Source organism: Acinonyx jubatus, chromosome B3 (genome assembly GCF_027475565.1).
Source record: "Acinonyx jubatus isolate Ajub_Pintada_27869175 chromosome B3, VMU_Ajub_asm_v1.0, whole genome shotgun sequence".
NCBI lineage: Eukaryota > Metazoa > Chordata > Mammalia > Carnivora > Felidae > Acinonyx > Acinonyx jubatus.
In genome coordinates this window covers 59,217,219-59,240,072 of record NC_069386.1, presented here as the reverse complement: position 1 = coordinate 59,240,072, position 22,854 = coordinate 59,217,219, and the positions used below count along the sequence as shown (strand labels likewise).

Genomic DNA, 22,854 nt, shown 5'->3' with positions numbered 1-22,854 from the left:
AGGATTAAAATAAAGTTCCAGAACTTCATTTCAGTTAAATTGTTTTTTGTTGGGCCCTGATTGATACTTACAATTCTTAATATCTATTAAACAAAGCCTAGTATAACTTTAAAAATCCATAAGCAATACCAAAGGGACATTTTTCTAATCATGGACAGTGGTGACAGGTACCTTCATGTTTTACCTCACAACAACCTTACCAAATGACAGAACAGAAAATCTAGACCAAAGTAATGATTTTGCTCCTTGGTCTACTCCTATAATGTCATCTCAACAATAGTGGGAACATTAATATTTTTTAGTGAGCTTGACAAAGCATTAAGACATCATCAATGTTTATAAAGCAGAAAGCTAGAGGCAGTTTAGTATGATGGGGGTATGTAGATTAGGGAAAGAATGGTGGTAAGGCCTGTGGCAGACTTTGTTTCCTAAAGATGATCACAACAATATCACCCATCCTTTTTGCTCTTCTTCAGTGTGACCTTGCCCCTCACCCAAGATACAGCATCCATTCCCCGCCCTCTTAAATATGGGTTAATCTTGTGGCTGCTTTAACCAACAGAACATGGTGAAGTAATACTGCCCCAGCCCTGAGAACAGCCCTTAACCAGCCCTGCAGTTTCTGTTCCCTGTCTCTCAAAAGCCAGCTACCATATAAAAAGTGTGACCATCTGAGAAGCCACAGACCTGTGAAGAGGTCCTAGAAAATAAGCTACCAGGGATGACAGGGGGAGGATTAGGGAACCAAGGACCTTCAAGTCACCAAACAGCCCACTTGGAAGTTGGATCCTCTAACCCACCCAACCCTGCCAAGTGCCACATGGTTAAGAGACGAACTGGGGCGCCTGGGTGGCTCAGTCGGTTGAGCGTCCGACTTCGGCTCAGGTCATGATCTCACAGTCTGTGAGTTTGAGCCCCGGGTCGGGCTCTGTGCTGACAGCTCAGAGCCTGGACCCTGGTTCAGATTCTGTGTCTCCCTCTCTCTGACCCTCCCCTGTTCATGCTCTGTCTCTCCCTGTCTCAAAAATAAATAAAAATGTTAAAAAAAAATTAAAAAAAAAAAGAGACTATCAGGCAAACTCATCTCAAATTCCTAATCTACAAAATTATACGTAAAAAAATGATTGTTTTTTAAGCCTCTAAATTTTGATGCAGTTGGTTCATAATGGTAGATAACCAAAACACCATCCATAACAATGAGACTATTTCTTACTAAAATGCTACTATGCCTCCCAAATTTGGGGGACATGTTCGATACGTATATTAGTTCTAATTATCAGGACAGAGCAACTAAGCCAGGCATAGCTTCATTTGTCACCTTTTGATATGTCTACTGGAAACAGCCAGACTTTATCACAGCACTTAATACAAAGCACTCACCAAAGAAACACTCATTTCTGACTTACATAAAAGATTACTAATTGTAATCTTCCTGCACCAATCCATGATGACAACATGATTCTTTTCTTACATTTACTCAAGTAAATTTTCAAAGCCAATAGATTTGCCTAATTGGTTAAAACACTGTATCATAGAAACAAAATTTGTATTTCTAAAGGAAGAATCTTCTTTTTCCAATCTGTTGATAAACTAAGGAAACCACTATAACAACTTTCCTACACCTGGTAATGAACAAAACTCTTATTAAAATACATATTTAAATACATCTGAAACAAAAATTGTTCCTTGAAGAGCAGAGAAGATGGCAGATTCCAAGTCCAGGACAAGGAAGATATCAAAGGACTATTAGGATCATGTTGAAAGACTCAAGAGACAACTTGAAGGGCGTCCTCCCTTAGTCAAATGAGACAGTTTAGGGATCAATAAGGATAGTAATGACAACTGACTGAAACATATGAAATATGCTTAAATCCATGCATTCTTGACTACCTATTTTTTTTTTAATTTTTTTTTCAACGTTTATTTATTTTTGGGACAGAGAGACAGAACATGAACGGGGGAGGGGCAGAGAGAGAGGGAGACACAGAATCGGAAACAGGCTCCAGGCTCTGAGCCATCAGCCCAGAGCCCGACGCGGGGCTCGAACTCACGGACCGTGAGATCGTGACCTGGCTGAAGTCGGACGCTTAACCGACTGCGCCACCCAGGCGCCCCGACTACCTATTTTTAAAAATCTCATTGGTCACTTTTGGAAAATGCCAGGGAACCAATTCATTATTTTGAAAACTGGTAAATTAAGAAAAAGAATTAAGCATTTATTCTCTTTTCCTAATCAAAATGTACCTCAGGACAATCAAATAGTTGACAACAAAAAATTTCTCTTTGTAGATGTACTTTAAAAAATGAAGGAATGACAGGAGTGCCTGGGTGGCTCAGTGGGTTGAGCATCCATTTTGGCTCAGGTCATGATATCTTGGTTGTAAGACTGAGCCCCATGTCAGGTTCTGCATTGAGTGTGGAGTCTGCTTCAGATTCTCTCTCTCCCTCTTCCCCACTTGCACATGTGTGCACTCTCTCTCTCTCTCTCTCTCAAGATAAATAAACAAACATTTAAAAAATGAAGGAATAACAAACGCTCAATAATCTGCAATTAACAGACCTAGAAAATGATGATCAGGACTGCTAAAATGAGAATGGCCAATAGGACACACAATGTCTTGATGGGTGATAAGACATTATGTGCCTCCTATTGAAAGATCACAATACCCTTTATGAAAAAAAAAAAAAAAAACGCCAACTCAATAAACAAACCTGAACTTAGATCTAATCAAACCCCAATAAATAACAATTTGGGGATGCCTGGGTGGCTCAGTTGGTTAAGTGCCCGACTCCTGATTTCAGCTCAGGTCATGATCTCATAGTTCCTGAGATCGAGTCCCACACTGGGGGGTTGTCGGTGCAGAGCCTGCCTGGGATAATCTCTATCTCTCTCTCTCTCTGCCCCTCCCCTGCTTTCTCTCTCTCTCAAAATAAATAAGCTTCTAAAAATAAGTAAATAAATAAGAATTTACATAAAATACATGAGACAGAGAAACCTATTAATACCACACAGAAGAAATCAGAAAAATCCAAACGGTGAAATTCTACAGGTAAATGACCAAGTTTCTTCCATAAATAAACTGTGAGGAACAAAAGCAAGATGAAAAGAAATCTAGAAATTAAAAGATATTTAAGTGATGTCAACCAATTGCAACACCCAGGCTTTATTTGGGTTTGATTCAAACCATTAAAAATAATTTACAATAGGGGAAATGTGAAAGCTGGAAGGATACTTAATGACATTAAAAAATTATTACTTTTTTAGATGTGATAATATTATGACTACATTTTTAAAAGAATTTTTAACCTTTAGAGATACATAATTGTAGTACACACAGAAGAAATACCAGGGTAAAAGATTTGCTTCAAAATATTCCGGGAGGGAGGTTAAAGAGATAAAACAAGACTGACTATAAATTAGTAACTACTTAAGCTGGGGCATGAGTATATAAAGGTTAATTATATCAGTCTCACTACTTTTATGTATGCTTACAATTTTCCTTAATAAAAAGTTCTAAACTTTTTTAAAAGAGAAGTTCATTGTACTGTATTTTTTTTTTTCATTTGTCTTTCTCTAAGTACACTTTTTTCTACCTTACTCAGCATTAGCTATCAGTGGTTAGGAAAACTGACTACTGTATAAAGCAAGAATTATTGTATAAACAAGACAATCACAGGAAAATAACTGAAAACTGATTCAGGCATATTAGCAATATATATATTATTTCCTAAGGAAATCCTATTTTTATCAAGATACCAAAAATTACCCCACATGTTGTCTCTCTCTCGATCTAAGAGAGATACCCACCACTTTCCATCTTTCTTTGACCAAGATTCCAACACTGAGAATATCCGGCTGCTCTCCTCCTCCACTCATTGCAATTCACTGATGTGATAGAACGGTTATACAGGCATCCAGCTCCCAAGGGTGGTTTCCATTTAACCTAAAACAAAAGAAACAGCAGCAGCATATCAGGGCTAATTAATTAACACAAACATTCCAGGACCAAGTAGCACCATTAATTCTATACATTAATTAGGTTGCTTTGTTGGAAAGGGAGTAAAAACACCACAAACTCAGTTCCAAAATCTGTTTAGTGCTTATATATAAAAAAAAGTACCTTTCCATTAAAGATGCCCATGACATTACAAAGACATTATGTTACAACACAGATATAATTTCAATAACTGAGATTGCTAAACTATAGAGCAAGCATGGTGTCAATGACAATTGACCTAGACAGACCACCACCCTAACTACAACATATTGCTAAAGAAAAAGACATGGTACCTAACTTACAACAGCTTATAGTTTAACAGGTTGTAACTTAGAGCTTATCATCATCAGAGCTAATAAAATTTTAATATTACACAATGTACAAAATGCATTCAAAATGCATAGGAAATAAACATGAGCCACAGAAATGTACTGTTGATCAGTTCTAATACAATGATATTTAAAGAAAAAGAGGATAATAATATGAACAGCATACCTACAGAAAATGAAAATAAGCAGAAAAATCTGGCCTAAAGGAGATAAGGAGATGACAACATAAATCATAATTAGAAATTAGGAACACATAAAAAGAAATCTGAGCTAACTCAGAAAAGGATCAGAAATGAAGAGGAGACACATGAGAAAACACCATACAAATTAAGGAAGAAAAAAAAGAAGAAAATGAAAAACATATTTAAAAGCAAAAGTGACAAATAAAAGGCAAAGTAAATACAAAATACATATTATAGAAGGCCCCCAAAAAGAAAACCCATGCTAGGAAATAGAACAAATACTAGCCACTATAATACAAAAAATTTCTCTAAATTAAAAGAAAAAGGCTAAATTTGTATACTGAAATGGTATATCACTGGGATATTCTTGGGTATACCCAGGTATACCTGGGAAAACAACCCAGGAGATCAACATCAACACGCAGTCTAACAAAACTACTAGATTTCAAGGGGGAAAAAAATCATCAGCATCTGTGCAGACAGTCCAAATTACTTAAAAGGTAAAGAAAACAGACACTGGCACTGACAATAGACATTAGCACAAACAGTTTACACCAGCAGACAATGAAATTATACATTTAAATATCAAAGCCAAAGATGTTCTACCCAGCCAAATTAACTTCCATAACTAAAGGAAACAAACAGTTATGAAACACAGAACTCAAAGAACACTGTTCCCAGGAAATGCCCCTAAGAATCAACTATATAACAAGCATCAGACAATCAAGGAATTATGATAGAAGATCTGGCATGAGGAATGGCCTGAAAAGGCCTAAAAGCAATGATAACCCAGTAGCAATGAGTACCTCTGCCTTCAGATTGTGGACTTTAAACATCACCTCCCACTAAAAGAAATCAGGGCTTCCTGGAGAAATGGCTTTTTCCAGGTCTGACACAGGAAATTGTACACCATGAACTTGAGATATCTTGTCAAATCAGAAAGCAACAAAATATCAACAATACTACTACAGGCAAGTCAAAGGAAATCACAGCCAGGCAAAAGGATTCTCATTTGCCAAATTTCTCCCTTGAGCATATACAAGAATGGTGACTGCAATGATTGGAAAATATAAAAAATACAAATACCAATAGTTCATAATGACACTCAAGAAAAAGAGGGGCGGCTGGGTGGTTCAGGGGGTTGAGCATCTGACTATTTATTGGTTTTGGCTTAGGTCCTGACCCTAGGGTTATGGGATGGAGCCCTGTGTGGGCATGGAGCCTGCTTGGGATTCTGTCTCTCCCTCTGCCCTTCTCCCCCGCTCACATGCAGTCTCTCTCTTTCTCTCTCTAAAATAAACAACAACAAAAAAAAGTAAAAAGAAATTTCCTCTTTGGCCATCCTGTGGAGGTTGCCAGAGTACAACTTATTACTCTGAACACTGATAATGAAACAAAGAATCATGGATTTATCGTGCCTTTCTGGTATGAACAGTATCTGGGGGAAACTAAGGAGATGAATTTATTCCTCAAAGAATAATCACAGCTAATAAATGCTAGAAGAAATGACAGAATTAGAAAATCACCATTTTCCATGGGGTGCCTGGGTGGCTCAGTCGGTTAAGCATCCGACTTTGGTTTAGGTCGTGATCTTGAAGTTCTTGAGTTTGAGCCACACATTAGGTTCTATGCTGACAGCTCAGAGTCTGGAGCCTACTTCGGATTCTCTCTCTCTCTCTCTCTCTCTCTCTCTCTCTCTCTCTCTGCCTCTTCCCTGCTTACACTCTGTCTCTCAAAAATAAACATTAAAAAAATTAAAAAAAAAAAAAAGAAAATCACCGTTTTCCAAATCCAAAGGTAGATGGGGAACTTTAATGTGAAAGATTAAGTTGAACCCACCAATCAATCTTTTTTTGTTTTAAATTTAATTTATTTATTTTGGGGGGAGGGTGAAAGCCAGAGAGCACAGGGGGATCAGAGAGAGAGGAAGAGAGAGAGGAAGAGAGAGAGAGAGAGAGAGAGAGAGAGAGAGAGAGAGAATCCCAAGCAGGCTCCATGCCACAAATGCAGAGCCCAACGGGGGACTCAAACTCACAAACCATGAGATCATGACCTAAGCCAAAATCAAGAGTCAGATGCTCAACCAACTGAGCCATCCAGGAACCACCCCCCCCCCCCCAACCACCAATCAAGCTTAACATCACTAAAAAGCAAGACAATGAAACATAAGTGCTTCCTGATATTCTACAACAAAATTTTCTCAGCACCACCTATGCTATGAAGTCCCTCGCCTAAAAAAAAATTTCAAAACTAAATTTAATCAATATTCTAGATTGAATTATCATTTAAAAAAATAAGGGGAACAAAGGCATATGTTAAATGCCAACCTGAGAATACAGTAAGCTAAATCCATGATACTGGAGATTCTGAAGGACAAAATGACCAGTTTATCCAACAAATAAATGGTATGGAAAATAAAAGACCTTACACTATACATTACAAGAAACAATATACATCTCAAACTAAGGCAACAACTAGCAATCAGAAAAATTGAGTAGGATATAATATTAAGGAATAACTGATAATTTTCTAGAGTGTAACAATAGTGGTATGGTTATGTTTAAAAAGTCTTTCTCAGACAGATACCATATGTTTTCACTCTTATGTGGATCCTAAGAAACTTAACAGAAACCCATGGGGGAGGGGAAGGAAAAAAAAAAGAGGTTAGAATGGGAGAGAGCCAAAGCATAAAAGACTCTTAAAAACTGAGAACAAACTGAGGGCTGATGGGGGGTGGGAGGGAGGGGAGGGTGGGTGATGGGTATTGAGGAGGGCATCTTTTGGGATAACCACTGGGTGTTGTATGGAAACCAATTTGACAATAAATTTCAAAAAATAAAATAAAATAAAATAAAAAGTCTTTCTCTGTCAGAGACACATAAACTACCAATGTACAAAGTGAAAAAAGGTCTTGGATTTGCCCTAATTCACTGTAAGGGGAAAAAGAGTTACTGTGTTAGGGGTGGAGAATTAGATGAGGTAAGAATGGTAAAATTTTTATAATTTTTCTAACTGTATGATGGGTACATGGGAATTCACTATACTATATATTTCTGTGTATGTTTGCAATATTTATATATTAAAAGTAAAAAAAAAGTGCATAGGTTAAAAATATCTAGAGTCTTTTTTAACAAACAGTACTGTGATAACTACACATCCAATGCAAAAGAATGAACTTGTACCCCCATCTAATATAATATACAAAAATTAACTCAAAATGTATCAAAGACATAAAAGTGAAAGCTACAATTATAAAACTCTTGGAGAAGAAAACAAAGGCATAAATCTTTATGACCTTGGACTAGGCAATGATTTCTTAAACAGGATACTGAAAGCACAACAAACCAAAAAGAAAAAAAAAAGATAAATTGAACTTCATCAAAATTTTTAAAATTTATGTTAAAAGACAACCTAGAAGAAAAAAACTGCAAACTATATTATCTGATAAAGGGCTAATGCCCAGAATATATAAAGAACAATTCAACAACCCAAAAAAACCAAACAATTCGATTTAAAAATGGGCAAAGGACCTAAACAAATAATTATCCAAAGAAGACATACATATGGCTAAAAAAGCATATTAAAAGATGCTCAACATCTCTATCATTGGATAAATGCAATTCAAAACCTCATGAGAAATCACCGCATAATCACTAGGATGGCTACTATTAAAAACAAGCAATCAGTTGTTTAACATAGTGTTGGAAGTTCTAGCATCAGCAATCAGACAACAAAAGGAAATCAAAAGCATCAAAATTGGCAAAGATGAAGTCAAGCTTTCACTTTTTGCAGATGACATGATACTATACATGGAAAACCCGATAGACTCCACCAAAAATCTGATAGAACTGATACATGAATTCAGCAAAGTCCCAGGATACAAAATCAATGTACAGAAATCAGTTGCATTCTTATACATTAATAACAAAGTAACAGAAAGACAAATAAACTGATCCCATTCACAACTGCACCAAGAAGCATAAAATACCTAGGAATAAACCTAAGCAAAGATGTAAAAGATCTGTATGCTGAAAACTATAGAAAGCTTATGAAGGAAACTGAAGATACAAAGAAATGGAAAAACATTCTGTGTTCATGGATTGGAACAATAAATACTGTTAAAATGGCAATACTACCCAAAGCAATCTACACATTCAATGCAATTCCAATCAAAATTGCACCAGCATTCTTCTCGAAGCTAGAACAAGCAATCCTAAAATTTGTATGGAACCACAAAAGACCCCGAATAGCCAAAGTAATACTGATGAAGAAAACCAAAGCGGGAGCCATCACAATCCCAGACTAAATTTAGCCTCTACTACAAAGCTGTAATCATCAAGACAGCATGGTATTGGCACAAAGACAGACACATAGACAAATGGAATAGAATAGAGACCCCAGAACTGGACCCACAAATGTACGGCCAACTAATCTTTGACAAAGCAGGAAAGAGTATCCAATGGAAAAAAGACAGTCTCTAACGAATGGTGCTGGGAGAACTGGACAGCAACATGCATAAGAATGGAACTAGACCACTTTCTTACACCATTCACAAAAATAAACTCAAAACGGATGAAGGACCTGAATGTGAGACAGGAAACCATCAAAACCCTAGAGGAGAAAGCAGGAAAAAACCTCTCTGACCTCAGCCGCAGCATTTTCATACTTGACACATCTCCAAAGGCAAGGGAATTAAAAGCAAAAATGAACTATTGGACCTCATCAAGATAAAAAGCTTCTGCACTTCAAAGGAAACAATCAACAAAACTAAAAGGTAACCGACGGAATGGGAAAAGATATTTGCAAATGACATATCGGATAAAGGGCTAGTATCCAAAATCTATAAAGAACTCACCAAACTCCACACCCGAAAAACAAAGAATCCAGTGAAGAAATGGGCAGAAGACATGAATAGACACTTCTCTAAAGAAGACATCCAGATGATCAACAGGCACATGAAAAGATGCTCAACGTCACTCCTCATCAGGGAAATACAAATCAAAACCACACTGAGATATCACCTCACGCCAGTCAGAGTGGCTAAAATGAACAAATCAGGAGACTACAGATGCTGGAGAGGATGTGGAGAAATGGGAACCAGCACTTTCAACAATAGCCAAATTATGGAAAGAGCCTAAATGTCCATCAACTGATGAATGGATAAAGAAATTGTGGTTTATATACACAATGGAATACTACTTGGCAATGAGAAAGAATGAAATATGGCCTTTTGTAGCAATGTGGATGGAACTGGAGAGTGTTATGCCAAGTGAAATGAGTCATACAGAGAAAGACAGATACCATATGTTTTCACTCTTATGTGGATCCTGAGAAACTTAACAGAAGACCATGGAGGAGGGGAAGGGGGAAAAAAAAGTTACAGAGAGGGAAGGAGGAAAACCATAAGAGACTCTTAAAAACTGAGAATAAATTGAGGGTTGATGGGGGGTGGGAAGGAGGGGAAAGTGGGTGATGGGCATTGAGGACGGCACCTGTTGGGATGAGCACTGGGTGTTGCATGGAAACCAATTTGACAATAAATTTCATATTAAAAAATAAATATAGATAAATGTAGAAAAAGAAAAAAACAAGCAATCAAACAGAACTAATAAGTATTGGAGAGGATACAGAAAGTAAAATATAAAAGTAAAATAGTGGCAAAGTAAAATATAAAAATGTAAAAACAGCCACTATGAAACACATAGTATGGCAGTTCTTCAAAACATTAAACATACATTTCCCACATGATTCTGCAATTCCAATTCTGGGTATATATCCCCTCAGATTGAAAACAATGTCTCAAACAGATATTTGTGCACTCAAGTTCACAGCAGCATTATTCACAATACCCAAAACATGGATACAGCCCCAATGTCCATCAACAGATGAATGGATTTTAAAAATGTGGTATAGAAAAAAAAAATGTGGTATATGCATACAATGGAATATTATTTAGCCTTAAAAAAAGAAGGAAATCCTGACATGCTACAACATGAATGAACCTTCAGAACATTATACTGAGTGAAATAAACCAGTCACAAAAGGACAAATACTCTTATGTATCCACTTATATGAAGGATTTAGAGTAGTCCAAATCACAGACAGAAAAAGTAGAATGGTGGTTAGTAGGAGCAGGAAGGTAGGGAAAAAGGGGAAGTGTTTTTCAGTAGGTATAGAATTTCAGTTTTGCAAGAGGAAAGAGTTATGGAAATCTGTTTTACAACAATGTGAATATATTTAACACTAATGATCTGTCCGCTTAAAAATCGTTAAGATGGTATATTTTATATTTTCTTTACCATAGTAAAAAAGCAAAGCAAAAGGAAAGGAAAGGAAAGGAAAGGAAAGGAAAGGAAAGGAAAGGAAAGGAAAGGAAAGGAAAGGAAAGGAAAGGAAAGGAAAGGAAAGGAAAGGAAAGGAAAGGAAAGGAAAGGAAAGGAAAGGAAAGGAAAGGAAAGGAAAGGAAAGGAAGAAGAGAAGAGAAGAAAAGAAAAAGAAAACAAAGGATGGTATGGGCCCAAGGTGGGGAAACTGGTAACATTCAGCATGATAATATACATTTAAACTGTAAACCAGTAATTATACTTCAAGAAATCTATTCCAAAGGCACCACGACAAAAAATGTGAAATGACTTCTTCGCAAGACTTTTCACTGTAACACTACTTACAATCACAAGACTAGAAAAAAAAAAACCTAACAGCCCATCAATAGGGGGTTAATGGAATGATATGGTTCATCTGTGTAATGGAATACTAGTCCAGGAATAAGAGAGATGTTGATACAGTGATTTTCAGGATACATTGTTAAGTGAAAAAAAAGCAAGATGCAGTAAAGTATTTACAGTATGCTACTTTTGTGTTAAAAGAAGATAAATGTTAAACTTATTAACTTATTTGCTTTTTTTAAAAAGAAAAAGAAAAAGAAAAAAAGATAAGCCAAAAAATGATGAAAATGATTCCCTATAGCAGAGGTCAGTGTATTGTTGGAAAAAGGCCAGATAGTAAATATTTCAGTCTTTTCAAGCCATATAATCCTGTGATAGCTACTCAACTCTGCTGTTACAACACAAAAGAAGCTATAGATGATATGTAAACAAATGAGTATGGCTGTGACAAAACATTATTTGCAAAAAGAGCTAGGTAGCCAAATCTGGCTTACAGGCTGTTGTTTGTCAACCTTTTCTCAAACGAATGGAGAAAACAGAATAGAAGGGATAAGAATGGGAGTCAGACTTCTATGGATCTATTTTATAACGTAGGTTTGATTTTAAAATCAAAATCACTGGAGCACTAGGGTGGCTCAGGTGTTGAGCATCTGACTCTTGGTTTCAGCTCAGGTCATGATCCCAGGGTCATGAGATTAAGCCCAGCGTTGGATGAGCTTGGAGCCTGCTTAACATGAACTCTCTTCCCTCTTTCTCCCTGCCCCTCTCCCTTGCTCTCCAAAATTTAAAAAAAAAAAAAAAAAAAAATTAAACCAAAAATCATTGTTTTGCATGAGAAAAAACTATTATAATTAAATTCCAAGTTCAAGAAAGTAACTTTCCAATAGTAATCATCAGAGCTGGCTTTAAACTCATCCTCGTCTATCAATAATAGGTATGAATAAGTGACCACACTTCAGAAAGTCTACTAATTAGGGGATGCCTGGGTGGCTCAGTTGGTTAAGGGTCTGGGTCCGGATTTCGGCTCAGGTCATGATCTCATGGTTCACGATATCGAGCCCTGTGTTCAGCACAGAGCCTTCTTCTAGGGTTCTCTCTCTCTCCCTCACTCTCTGCCCCTGCCCTGCTCGTGTGTGTGGGTGTGTGGGTGTGTGTGCGCGCACGCACACACACACACTCTCTCTCTCTCTCAAAATAAACAAACATTTTTAAAAAGTCAACCAATCAGCAGTGACACTCCATAACCACACGTGCATAACAAAATTTCAACCACTTTCTAAACAGTCTCACTTCACTGATCCCAGAACTCTTAAGCCTCATAGCTCTCCCTTGCACAGAGAGACATGAAAAAGCATTTGGTTCAGATATTCAGTGACCGCCGCTTCCTTCAAGACAATTAAAAGATATAATTAGGGGCGCCTGGGTGGCTCAGTCAGTTAAGTCTTCGACTTCAGCTCTGGTCATGATCTTGCAATTCACAAGTTCAAGCCCTGCATCGGGATCTGTTGCTGACAGCTCAGAGCCTGGAGCCTCCTTCTGATTCTGTGTCTCCCTCTCTCTCTGCTCCTCCCCCACTTTTTCTCTGTCTGCCTCTCTTAAAAAATAAATAAAACATTAAAAAAAATTTTTAAGACAAAATTAAATTTAAAAAGAAAAAAAAGAGCCAAATATCAAAAATTTTACACAACCTCTAAAAATTTAAAACAGACTGAAACCAATAACCTACTGTTTTACCAAGTTTGTGGCTCTAAAATACAGTAATTTGATTGTACATTCCCTATTCTAAAGGAATAAAAGAACCACAAAGAAATGTTAAAACAGCCTTTAGTAGTTATATTATTAGAATATCAATTACATTATTTTAAAACTATTATAGATATACTGCAGAACACAGCAAAGAACTGATTACATTAAGCCACTAGGAATCAACATTTTACACAAAAAGAGATATAAATACAGAAGTCAAAGAAGTAAAAATCCTGAAATCTTATAATGAAGAAAATATGAAAAAATATGATCTTTATTTAAATATGTACTTCACAACTAACCATGAGCAGTCCTACAAGCAACACAGAACAGTCTCATTAAACATCCATTAGTATCCAGACTGAGGGTACCAAATACCATTTTCCTCCCCGCCACACCCAAAACAAAAAAGACTGAGGGGTGTCTGGGCAGCTCAGTTGATTAAGCATTTGACTCTAGATTTCAGCTCAGGTCGTGATCTCATGGTTTGTGAGTCTGAGGCCCACATCAGGCTCTGATGACAGTGGGAAGCTTGCTTGGGATTCTCTCTCTCTCTCTCTTACTTTCTCTCTCTCTCCTCTTCCTCTCTCCCTACCCCTCCCCCACTCACATTCCTTCTCTCTCACTCTCAAAATAAATTTTATTTATTTATAAATTTTGAAAACAAAATAAAAAGAATGAAAGCTCCTTGGACAAATGACTACTTCTAATACTATGGCAGAGTATGTAAAAGATATGCCTAGAATCTCGCTATGCTTGAAAGCAGGGAATATACAGGGGTGCCTGGATGGCTCATTTGGTTAAGTGTCGGACGCTCGGTTTCAGCTCAGGTCATGATCTCACGGTTTGTGAGTCTGAGTACCACGTCAGGCTCTCTGCTGTCAGCGAGAACCCCACTTTGGATTCTCTGATTCCCCCCGCCCCCATCTGCCCCTCTCCTGTTGATTCTCTCTCTCTCAAAATAAATAAACTTTTTTTAAAAGTTTAAAAATTTTTCTCATTTATAAAAAGAAAATCTACAATCTAAAAACGCTAGTAAAATATTCCTCCCTTTTACAACTGTGTCTCTGGCCACATTTTCTTTATATACTTCAACCAAAGCAACATATTGTAAGAGAATGAACACAGAAGTATGAGAATCCAGCTGTCTTCTATCATGCCAGATATTGAAGAGACTTAAAAAAACATAAAAGAATGCCATTCATTTCATCAACTTGCTTTTCTGTTTTGGAAAATAGTTAACATGCAACAGTTTTATTATTTTAAAATAAATAAATTTAAAATATATTTTAATCTTAATACAGTAAATATCATTACATATAAATCTATGATTAAAAAAACAAACTCTTTAGGGTCCTCAAAAAATTTTAAGATTAGTAAGACACACGTCCTGAAACCAGAGTTTGAGAACAGCTAAATTATGTTATAGAGATATATATTTTTCCCTATTAATAATCCAGACTTATGGTATACAAAGTTATGCGAATGAGTAAACTTTTTTTAGAGTTCCATTTTTGTTTTATAATGTTTTCTAATATGCCATTTTGTAGTTTTTTTAATCATGAGAAGTGTACTCTTTAATCCCCATTACCTATTCCCCCATCCACTTAGATAAGAGTCTGTTTCTTGGTTTGTCTTTCTTTTCCTTTACTCATTTGTGTTTTTTTTTCTTAAATTCCACATACAACTGAGACCACATGATATCTGTCTTTCCCTGACTGACATATTTTGCTTAACATAATATTCTCTAGCTCCATCCATACTGTTGTAAATGGCAAGAATTCATTCTTTTTTATAGCTGAGAGTAACATTCCATTATGTGTGTGCACACGTGTGTGTATACATATCTTCTTTACCCATTCATCTACCGACAGACACTTGGGCTGTTTCCATAGTTTAGCTATTGTAAATAATGCTACAGTAAATATAGAGGTGCATGTACCCCTCTGAATTAGTGATTTTTTATTTGGGGGATAAATACCGAGTAGTGCAATTACTGGATTGTGGGTAGTTCTATTTGTAATTTTTTGAAGAATTTCCATAGTGTTTTCCATAGTGGCTGCACCAGTTTGCATTCCCACCAACAATGCAAGGGGGTTCCTTTTTCTCCATATCCTCGCCATCACTTGTTGTTTCTTGTGTTTTTTTATTTTAGCCATTCTGACAGATGTGAGGTGATATCTCATTGCAGTTTTGATTTACATTTCCCTGATTATAAGTGATACTGAATAATTTTTCATATGTCTGTATGTCTTCTTTGGAGAAATGTCTACTCACATCTTCTGCCCATTTTTTAATAGGATTATTTGCTTTTTGGGTGTTGAATTGTATCAGTTCTTTATATATTTTGGATATTAACCCTTTATTAGATATGTCCTTGCAATTACCTTCTCCTATTTGGTAGGTTGCGTTTTAGTTTTCTTGACTGTTCCCTTACTGTGCACAGACGTTTTATTTTGATGTAATCTGAATAGTTTGTTTTTGCTTTTATTTCTCTTGCCCGAATAAGTAAACATTTTTTAAAATTCTACAATCTTTTACTAATTCTACAAACTTTTACTAATCATCCTTTCAATAAACATTTGATGAGGACCCTGCCAAAAACTGTGGAAACACTAAGATGAGTAAGTTACAGTTCCTAGCCTGTAGGACAAGAATGGCTCCAGGAAAGAGTTCTCAAAGATGATGCTATTGATAGAATACCTAAATGAACCTGAATACATTAAGAGGAGACCTGTACAAATTGAGGAAAATTTGGGACTGAATTAGTGATTAGGAAACTAACCAACCAAACACACAAACAAAAACAATCATAAGCTCCAGGAAAAAACAAACAAAAATAACAGTGTAGAGAAGAAAAGACACCATTAGCTCTATTTATATATGTATAGATAGCAAATTTCACCTACACGTCAAAGCATTTACAGAGTCAAAAAAAGTCTGAATATTGACCTAATCAAAATTAAGATATAACATTACTGAAAAAATAGGACTTAACTGTGGTAGGAATGAGATAAGCAGTGAAAAAAATAAAATTCCCATCTTCCATAGAAAAATGGAAAAAATGGAAAATGGAAAAATGGAAAAAATATTATAACTAAAATTTAAAAGTTAGGGGCGCCTGGGTGGTTCAGTTGGTTGAGCGTCTGACTTCAGTTTGGGTCATGATCTCTTGGTTCATGGGTTCGAGCCCTGCATTGGACTCTGTGCTGACAGCTTGACCCCTGGAGCCTGCTTCAGATTCTGTGTCTCCCTCTCTCTCTGCCCCTCCACTGCTCACACTCTGTCCCCCTCTCTCAAAAATAAACATTAAAAAAAAATTTTAATAAAAATTAATCAGCAGCAATACAAGCACATCAGTTTAAGATATAGAGGTAAACAATGAAAAAATCAGGAAAAAGTGTTCAAATGAGTACTTCTGCAGAGTTGTAAACAGGGCAGATGGGGAGGAAAGAAAACTGTTCTTTTCTATAATAAAGAGCAGAGAATCATTAAACTTTACATGCATATTTAAATTAATTGAAAATAAAATAATAAATTTAAAAAGTAACTTGTTGGGGCAGTTGGTTGGCTCATTCATTCAGTTGAGCGTCTGGCTAACGTCATGATCTCATCATTCATGGTTTCCAGCTCCCCCACAGAGCCTGCTTGGGATTCTGTTTCCCCCTCTGCCCCTCCCCCACACTCACTCTCTCCCTCTCTCTCTCTCCTCCTCTCTCTCTCCCTCTCTCAAAAATAAGTAAATGAACATTAAAAAAAAAGTAACTTGTAAAATATTTAAACATGAAAAATTCTTTATGCTTCAAGTTAAAGAGTTATAAAACAGTATATATAGATATATACATATCTATCTATCTATATATATAGATATATATATATATATAATCCCATTTGTATTTTTAAAAGTGTATAAATAAATTACGTATAGAAAAAACCTGCATTGGGGTGCCTCGGTGGCTCAGCTGGTTGAGCGTCCAACTTTACCTCAAGTCATGATCTTACTCATGGGTTTAAGCCCTGCTCCCCCCAAGTAGGGCTCTAAACTAACAGCTCAGAGTCTGGAGCCTGCTTCCGATTCTGTGTCCATCCCTCTCTCTCTTTCTCTCTCTCTCTCTTTCAAAAATAAATACACTCTTAAAAAAATAAAATAAAGAACGTGATTGATATTTACCAACTACTAACAAATTAACAAATTAACTATTAACAAATTATATAGTTCTATATAATAGGATTATTTTAAGGAGGATTCCTCTTCTGTAAATTTACTACACCAAATACATATTTTTACAATAAGAAGAGAAACACTATTTTTAAAAGTTAAAAATTTTAACCCTTACATATATGGTCAAATGATTTTCAACAAAGGTGTCAAAACTATTCCATGGGGAAAGGACAATCTTTTTTAAATGCTTACTTTATAATCGTATGCAAAAATTTACTGAAAACAGAGTTAAAAAAAACTACAACTCTTAGAAGACTACATAGGGGAAAAGCTTCATAACATTGGATCTGGCAATGATATCTTAACTATAATATCAAAACAAAAGAAAAAACAGATAAATTGGATTTCATAAAAATTAAAAACTTTTGTGAATCAAAGGATGCTATCAACAGAATGAAAAGGCAATAGAATGGGAAAAAAATATCTGCAAATCATATCTGATAATGGGTTAAATATCTACAGTATATAAAGAACTACAACTCAACAACAAAACAATGTTTTTAAATAGGCAAACAACCTGAATAGATATTTTTCCAAAGAAAATATGCAAATGGCAAGTACATTAAAAGATACTCAACATCATTAATTATTAGGGAAACACAAATCCAACCACTAACCACTTTATACCCATTAGAATGACAATTATAAACACACACACACACACACACACACACACACACACACACAACTGCTGGCAAAGATGAAGAGAAACTGGAACCCCTGTGCATTGCTGATATTAACTTAAAATGGTGCAGCCACTACAGAAAACATTATTGGAGGCCACCCTCAAAATTAAGCATAGAATTAAAAATATGATTAAACAAGTCCACTTCTGAGTATATAGCCAAAAGAATTCAAAGTAAGGAGTCAAAGACATTTGCACACCATTGTTCATAGCAACACTATTCACAATAGCCAAGAGGTGGAAGTACCCAAGTCTCCATCCCAAGTGACAGACTAATGGATAAACAAAATGTAGTACATACATATAATGGAGTATTATTCAATCTTAAAAAGAAAGGAAATTCTCAAACACACTACAACATGAATAAACCTTGAAGACATTATGCTAAGTTAAATAAGCCCATCACAAAAGGTCATATTTATGGTTCCACTTATAACAGGTACCTAGGTAGGCAAATTCATAGAGACAGAAAAGTAGTTTCTGTCTGGTGGGTTGCTAAGGGCTACAAGGAGGGGATAGTGTTGATTTACTGTTTGGATACGGAATTTCATTTTGGGAAGATGAAAAAGTTCTGGTGGCACAACAGTGTTAAGGTATGTAATGGCACTGAATTTGTCTACTTAGAAATGGTTAAAATGGTAAATCTTATGTGTATTCTACCACAGTAAAAAAAAATTTTTTTAATGATTACTAGTCACCCCTCAGATATAACTACAAAATCCAAATAATTTTCATGGTCTCACTCTAAGTTACCAATGGAAATATCATGGAACAAAATGACACCCTGTGTGGAGTCCTTCACAGAACACTGAAATAAATCTAAGAATACACTGTTCCAATTAGGAACTGAACCCTACAGAAAACACCTAGAATCTTATAAGCTACCACAATGTACTACTTGTACTGCTTCTAAAATGGCTCCCAATGATCTCTCATCTCATGTTTTTGATCCCTCCTTGAGTGTAGGCGAAATCTAATGAGTTGGGGTGCCTGGGTGGTTCAGTTGATTAAGCATCCGACTTTGGCTTAGGTCATGATCTCACGGTTCATGAGTTCGAGCCCCACATTGGGCTCTGTGCTGACAGCTCGGAGTCTGGAGCCTGTGACTCCCTCTCTCTGCTCCTCCCCTACTCATACTCTGTCTCTCTTGTCTCAAAAATAAATAAACATTAAAACAAATTTTTTAACAACAACAAAAAAAATCTAGAGACTTGCCGCTAATGAATACAATATAACAAAAGTGATAGGTTGCTTCCCAAATATATTACTAAAGACGTCTACCTTGCTCACATTCTTTCTCTTTGGCCCTTCCCACTTGGTGCTCTGATGAAGCAAGCTGCCATGTTGCCTCCCAAGAAAGGCCCAACATGGCAAAGAACTGAGGATAGCCCTTGCTAGCAAAATTATATGATTCCATTTATAACTGGTACCAAGAGCTATAGCAGAGAGCTGAGGCACTTAGTTCAACCACTCCAAAGGAACTGAATCAATGCCAACCATCGGACTAAGCAAAGAAACAGATCCTTCCCCAGCTGAGCCATGTGACAACTACAGCCTATCCTGATTGCAGCCTGTGTCTGACCCTAAAACAGAGTACCTACCTGACTCACACCCAAAATCTTGACCTAAAGACACTGTAAAATAATAAATGTTGTTATTCCAAAACACTAAGTTTTGGGTAATCTGTTATGCAGCAATAAATAAGTGACACACCAGCCTTCAATGGTATGGGGCATTAGTTCTTTCTGATTCCACATCACTAATTATATCTAAACAGTGAATGTAATTTGGCTGTAAATAATTGGAATTCATTTTTCAGTAGCACTAATAACTTAAAAATAATCAATCTTGATGCAAGAAAACTAGATACTGCAAGAGAAAAATTAAAAATTTCCTCCTTAATAATATTCAAGACCTAGAATAACCTAGGTGACCTCAATGACCTAGATCCTAATAGAGTAAACAGCATACTAATGAATTCAGTCAATGAGGATAAATCTGAAGATGTTGCCAAAACAGACCCAAAGATGATGAAATATGAACAAAACATATTAAATGGATATTCAATTTGTAAAATAACATGTGGTGAAAAATCACTTGAAACGTGTTAGATAGAAAAAGACTGAGAAGAAAACAGCCAACAAATTAATAAGCAAACACTGACAATCCCCTAGTTATAAATCCCTTAAAGATGAAAACCATATCATAATCACATACCCTCTGCCATAATAAAAAAATACATAAACTTTGCAGTTAATCAATAGATATTTGAGGGGTGCCTGGGTGGCTCAGTTGGCTGAATGTCCGACTCTGACTTAGTTCATGATCTCATCATTCACGAATTCAAGCCCCACATCAGGCTGTGTGCACAGCTCAGAGCCTGGAGCCTGCTTCAATTTCTGTATCTCCCTCTCTCTCTGCCCACCTGCTCACACTCTTGTCTCTTTCTCTCTCTCTCAAAAATAAACATTAAAAAAAAATTTTTTAACACAAAAGTGTATTTTAAAAAAATAGATATTTGATGAAATTAATTAACAAAATGAAAATGAGGAAACAAACTATAATTTAAAAGTTATACAGATTCACATACACAAATATAACAGAAAGATGCGAAGAAAAGGAGAAATAAAAGGAAAATGAAAATAAGAATAAGAGGAACAATGGCAAATGGATAAAAAATCCTATAATAATTCTATAAACATAAGCTAGACCAAACCACACCAAATGAAGAGAACTCCCTATAAGAGAAATTAACATAATACTGCAGTGAGTTTATTGTGTTCTAAGTCCAGAGACTTCTCAAAAAATAGACATGAAGACCAAACTACCTAGATTCAAATCCTGGTTGTGTAATCTAAGGCCCATTACTTAACTTTTCCATGCTCAATTTCCTCATCTAAAAAAAAAAACAGGTAACAATGGTGGCTATCTCAGGATTAAAAGTGACAATATATGATATATGTAAACTATTTATCACAGTGCCTGGCATACTAAGTGTGCTCAATAAATGGCCATGATTACTTAACAAATCATTGTGTATGCTTCTTAACCAAAAGAAGAAACAGTCACATTAACAGACATACTACTGTCCAAAGCAGTCCCTGTGCTGCTTGAATGCTGATGAACAGAAATTATCATGTTTGCATAAAGGCCTTGAATTTAAACCCATTATACAACTACTACTTAGCAAATTCATACAAAAATGTTTTTGCCAGCAAGAGAAAAATATTACTCTACAACTATGATTACAAATTAAATTACAGCATTTGCATTGTTATAATCTTGCTTTTAAGGTTAAGCGAAAATTGGTTGATCAAAAAGGGAATAAAAATAAACCAATGCCACCTACTATTTCTAAATTAGAAAAAGTATAAATTAGTTCCTAAATGTGTCTTGACTTGAAGCAAATTTTGAGAACCCACCCACATAAAGGAAGGAAGCATTATCATAGTGACTATCAAAGAAGAAATTATTTAAAAATAAAAACTTAGACTCTCATAAACCATTGGTAGGAATGTACTCTGGAAATAGTTCTAAGTAAAGCTGAAAATGTGCATACCTCGTGACCCAATAACTCTCTTCCCAGGTATATATCCTAAAAATACTCTTCTCTCATGAGCCCCAGGAAACATACACAATATGTTCACAGCCACACCATCCATAAACGCCAAAACAAAAAACAACTCAAATGTCCAGTAAGAGAAGAATGGATAAAGTGTAGTATATAGTCATATAGTTAAAAAAAGAAAGAAAGAAAGAAAGAAAGAAAGAAAGAAAGAAAGAAAGAAAGAAAGAAAGAAAGAAAGAAATTAGTTTCCTACTGCTACTGTAACAAATTACCACAAATTTATTGGCAAAACAATGCAAATTTATAATCTTACAATTGTAGAAATCAAAAGTCCAGGCTTCTAGTGGGGCTAAAACCAAGGTGTCAGTAAGGCTATGCTTGTAATGGAGGCTCTAGGGGAGAATACTTTTTCCTGTCTTTTCCAGCTTCTAGAAGCTGCCGGTATGCTTTGGCTCACGGACCCATCCTGCATCTTCCAACCTTCCATCATCTTCAAATCTTTCTCTCTGAGCTCTGCTTCAAACATCATGTCTCTTTATATATGTCTCCCTCTTCTAAGGTCCCTTGTGATTAGACTGAACCAACCTGGATAATCAAAGATAATCTTCAAAAGCCTTAACTTAATCGCATCTGCAAAGTGCCTTCTGACATATGAGGTAACACATTCACAGGGCACCTGGGTGGCTCAGTCAGTTAGGGGTCAGACTCTTGATTCCATCTCAGATCATCATCTCACAGTTGTGGGATTGAGACCCAAGTCAGGCTCTGTGCTAGCAGTACAGAGCCTGCTTGGGATTCTCGGTCTCCCTCTCTCTCTACCCTTCCCTTGCTCTCTCTTTCTCTCTCTCAAAATAAATACATAAACTTTAAGGGTAATACAGTCACAGGTTTCAGGGATTAGGGCACCAATATCTTCAAGGGACCATTTTCTACCTACCACAAAAACTATACTAAACCAAAAATAAACTACTGTGACACTGAACTACTAGAACAAGTCTCACAAACAACATTGAAAAAAATCATACAATATAGATCCTTTTTTTAAACTTATTTATTTATTTTGAGAGAGAGAGAGAGAGGGAGCATGCAAGCCAGAGAGGGAGAGTGGGAAAGAGAGAATCCCAAGCAGGCTCCGTGCTGTCAGCGCGAAGCCTGATGCAGGGGCTTGATCCCATGAACTATGAGATCATGACCTGAGCTGAAATCAAGAGTCCGTTGCCTAACCAACTGAGCCACCCAGGTGCCCCCCCCAATATAAATCCTTTTATATTAAGTTCAAAAATAAGCAAAACTAAATTATGTTAAATAGGGATGCAAACATAGGTAGTAAGTCTATAAAGAAAAGCAAGGACATGATTTTTTACATAAGTCATGAGAATAGATTCCTTTGGGGTATAAGGGAATAAGATCAGGAAGGGGCTTCTGAGATGCAAGTAATGTTCTATTTCTTGACCATTTA

The 22,854-nt window shown here is 36.1% G+C and overlaps 1 protein-coding gene across 2 annotated transcripts in view; it reads right to left on the bottom strand.

Moving 5' to 3' along the window:
• TTBK2 (tau tubulin kinase 2) overlaps positions 1 to 22,854 on the bottom strand; it is a 160,020-nt gene that overhangs the window by 122,779 nt on the left and 14,387 nt on the right. For both annotated transcript variants that reach the window (XM_053224118.1, XM_027067046.2), the window contains exon 2: positions 3,809 to 3,944. In XM_053224118.1, coding sequence (XP_053080093.1) covers positions 3,809 to 3,877 — 69 coding nt within the window. In that variant the 5' untranslated portion in view covers positions 3,878 to 3,944. The remainder of the gene's footprint in view (positions 1 to 3,808; positions 3,945 to 22,854) is intronic.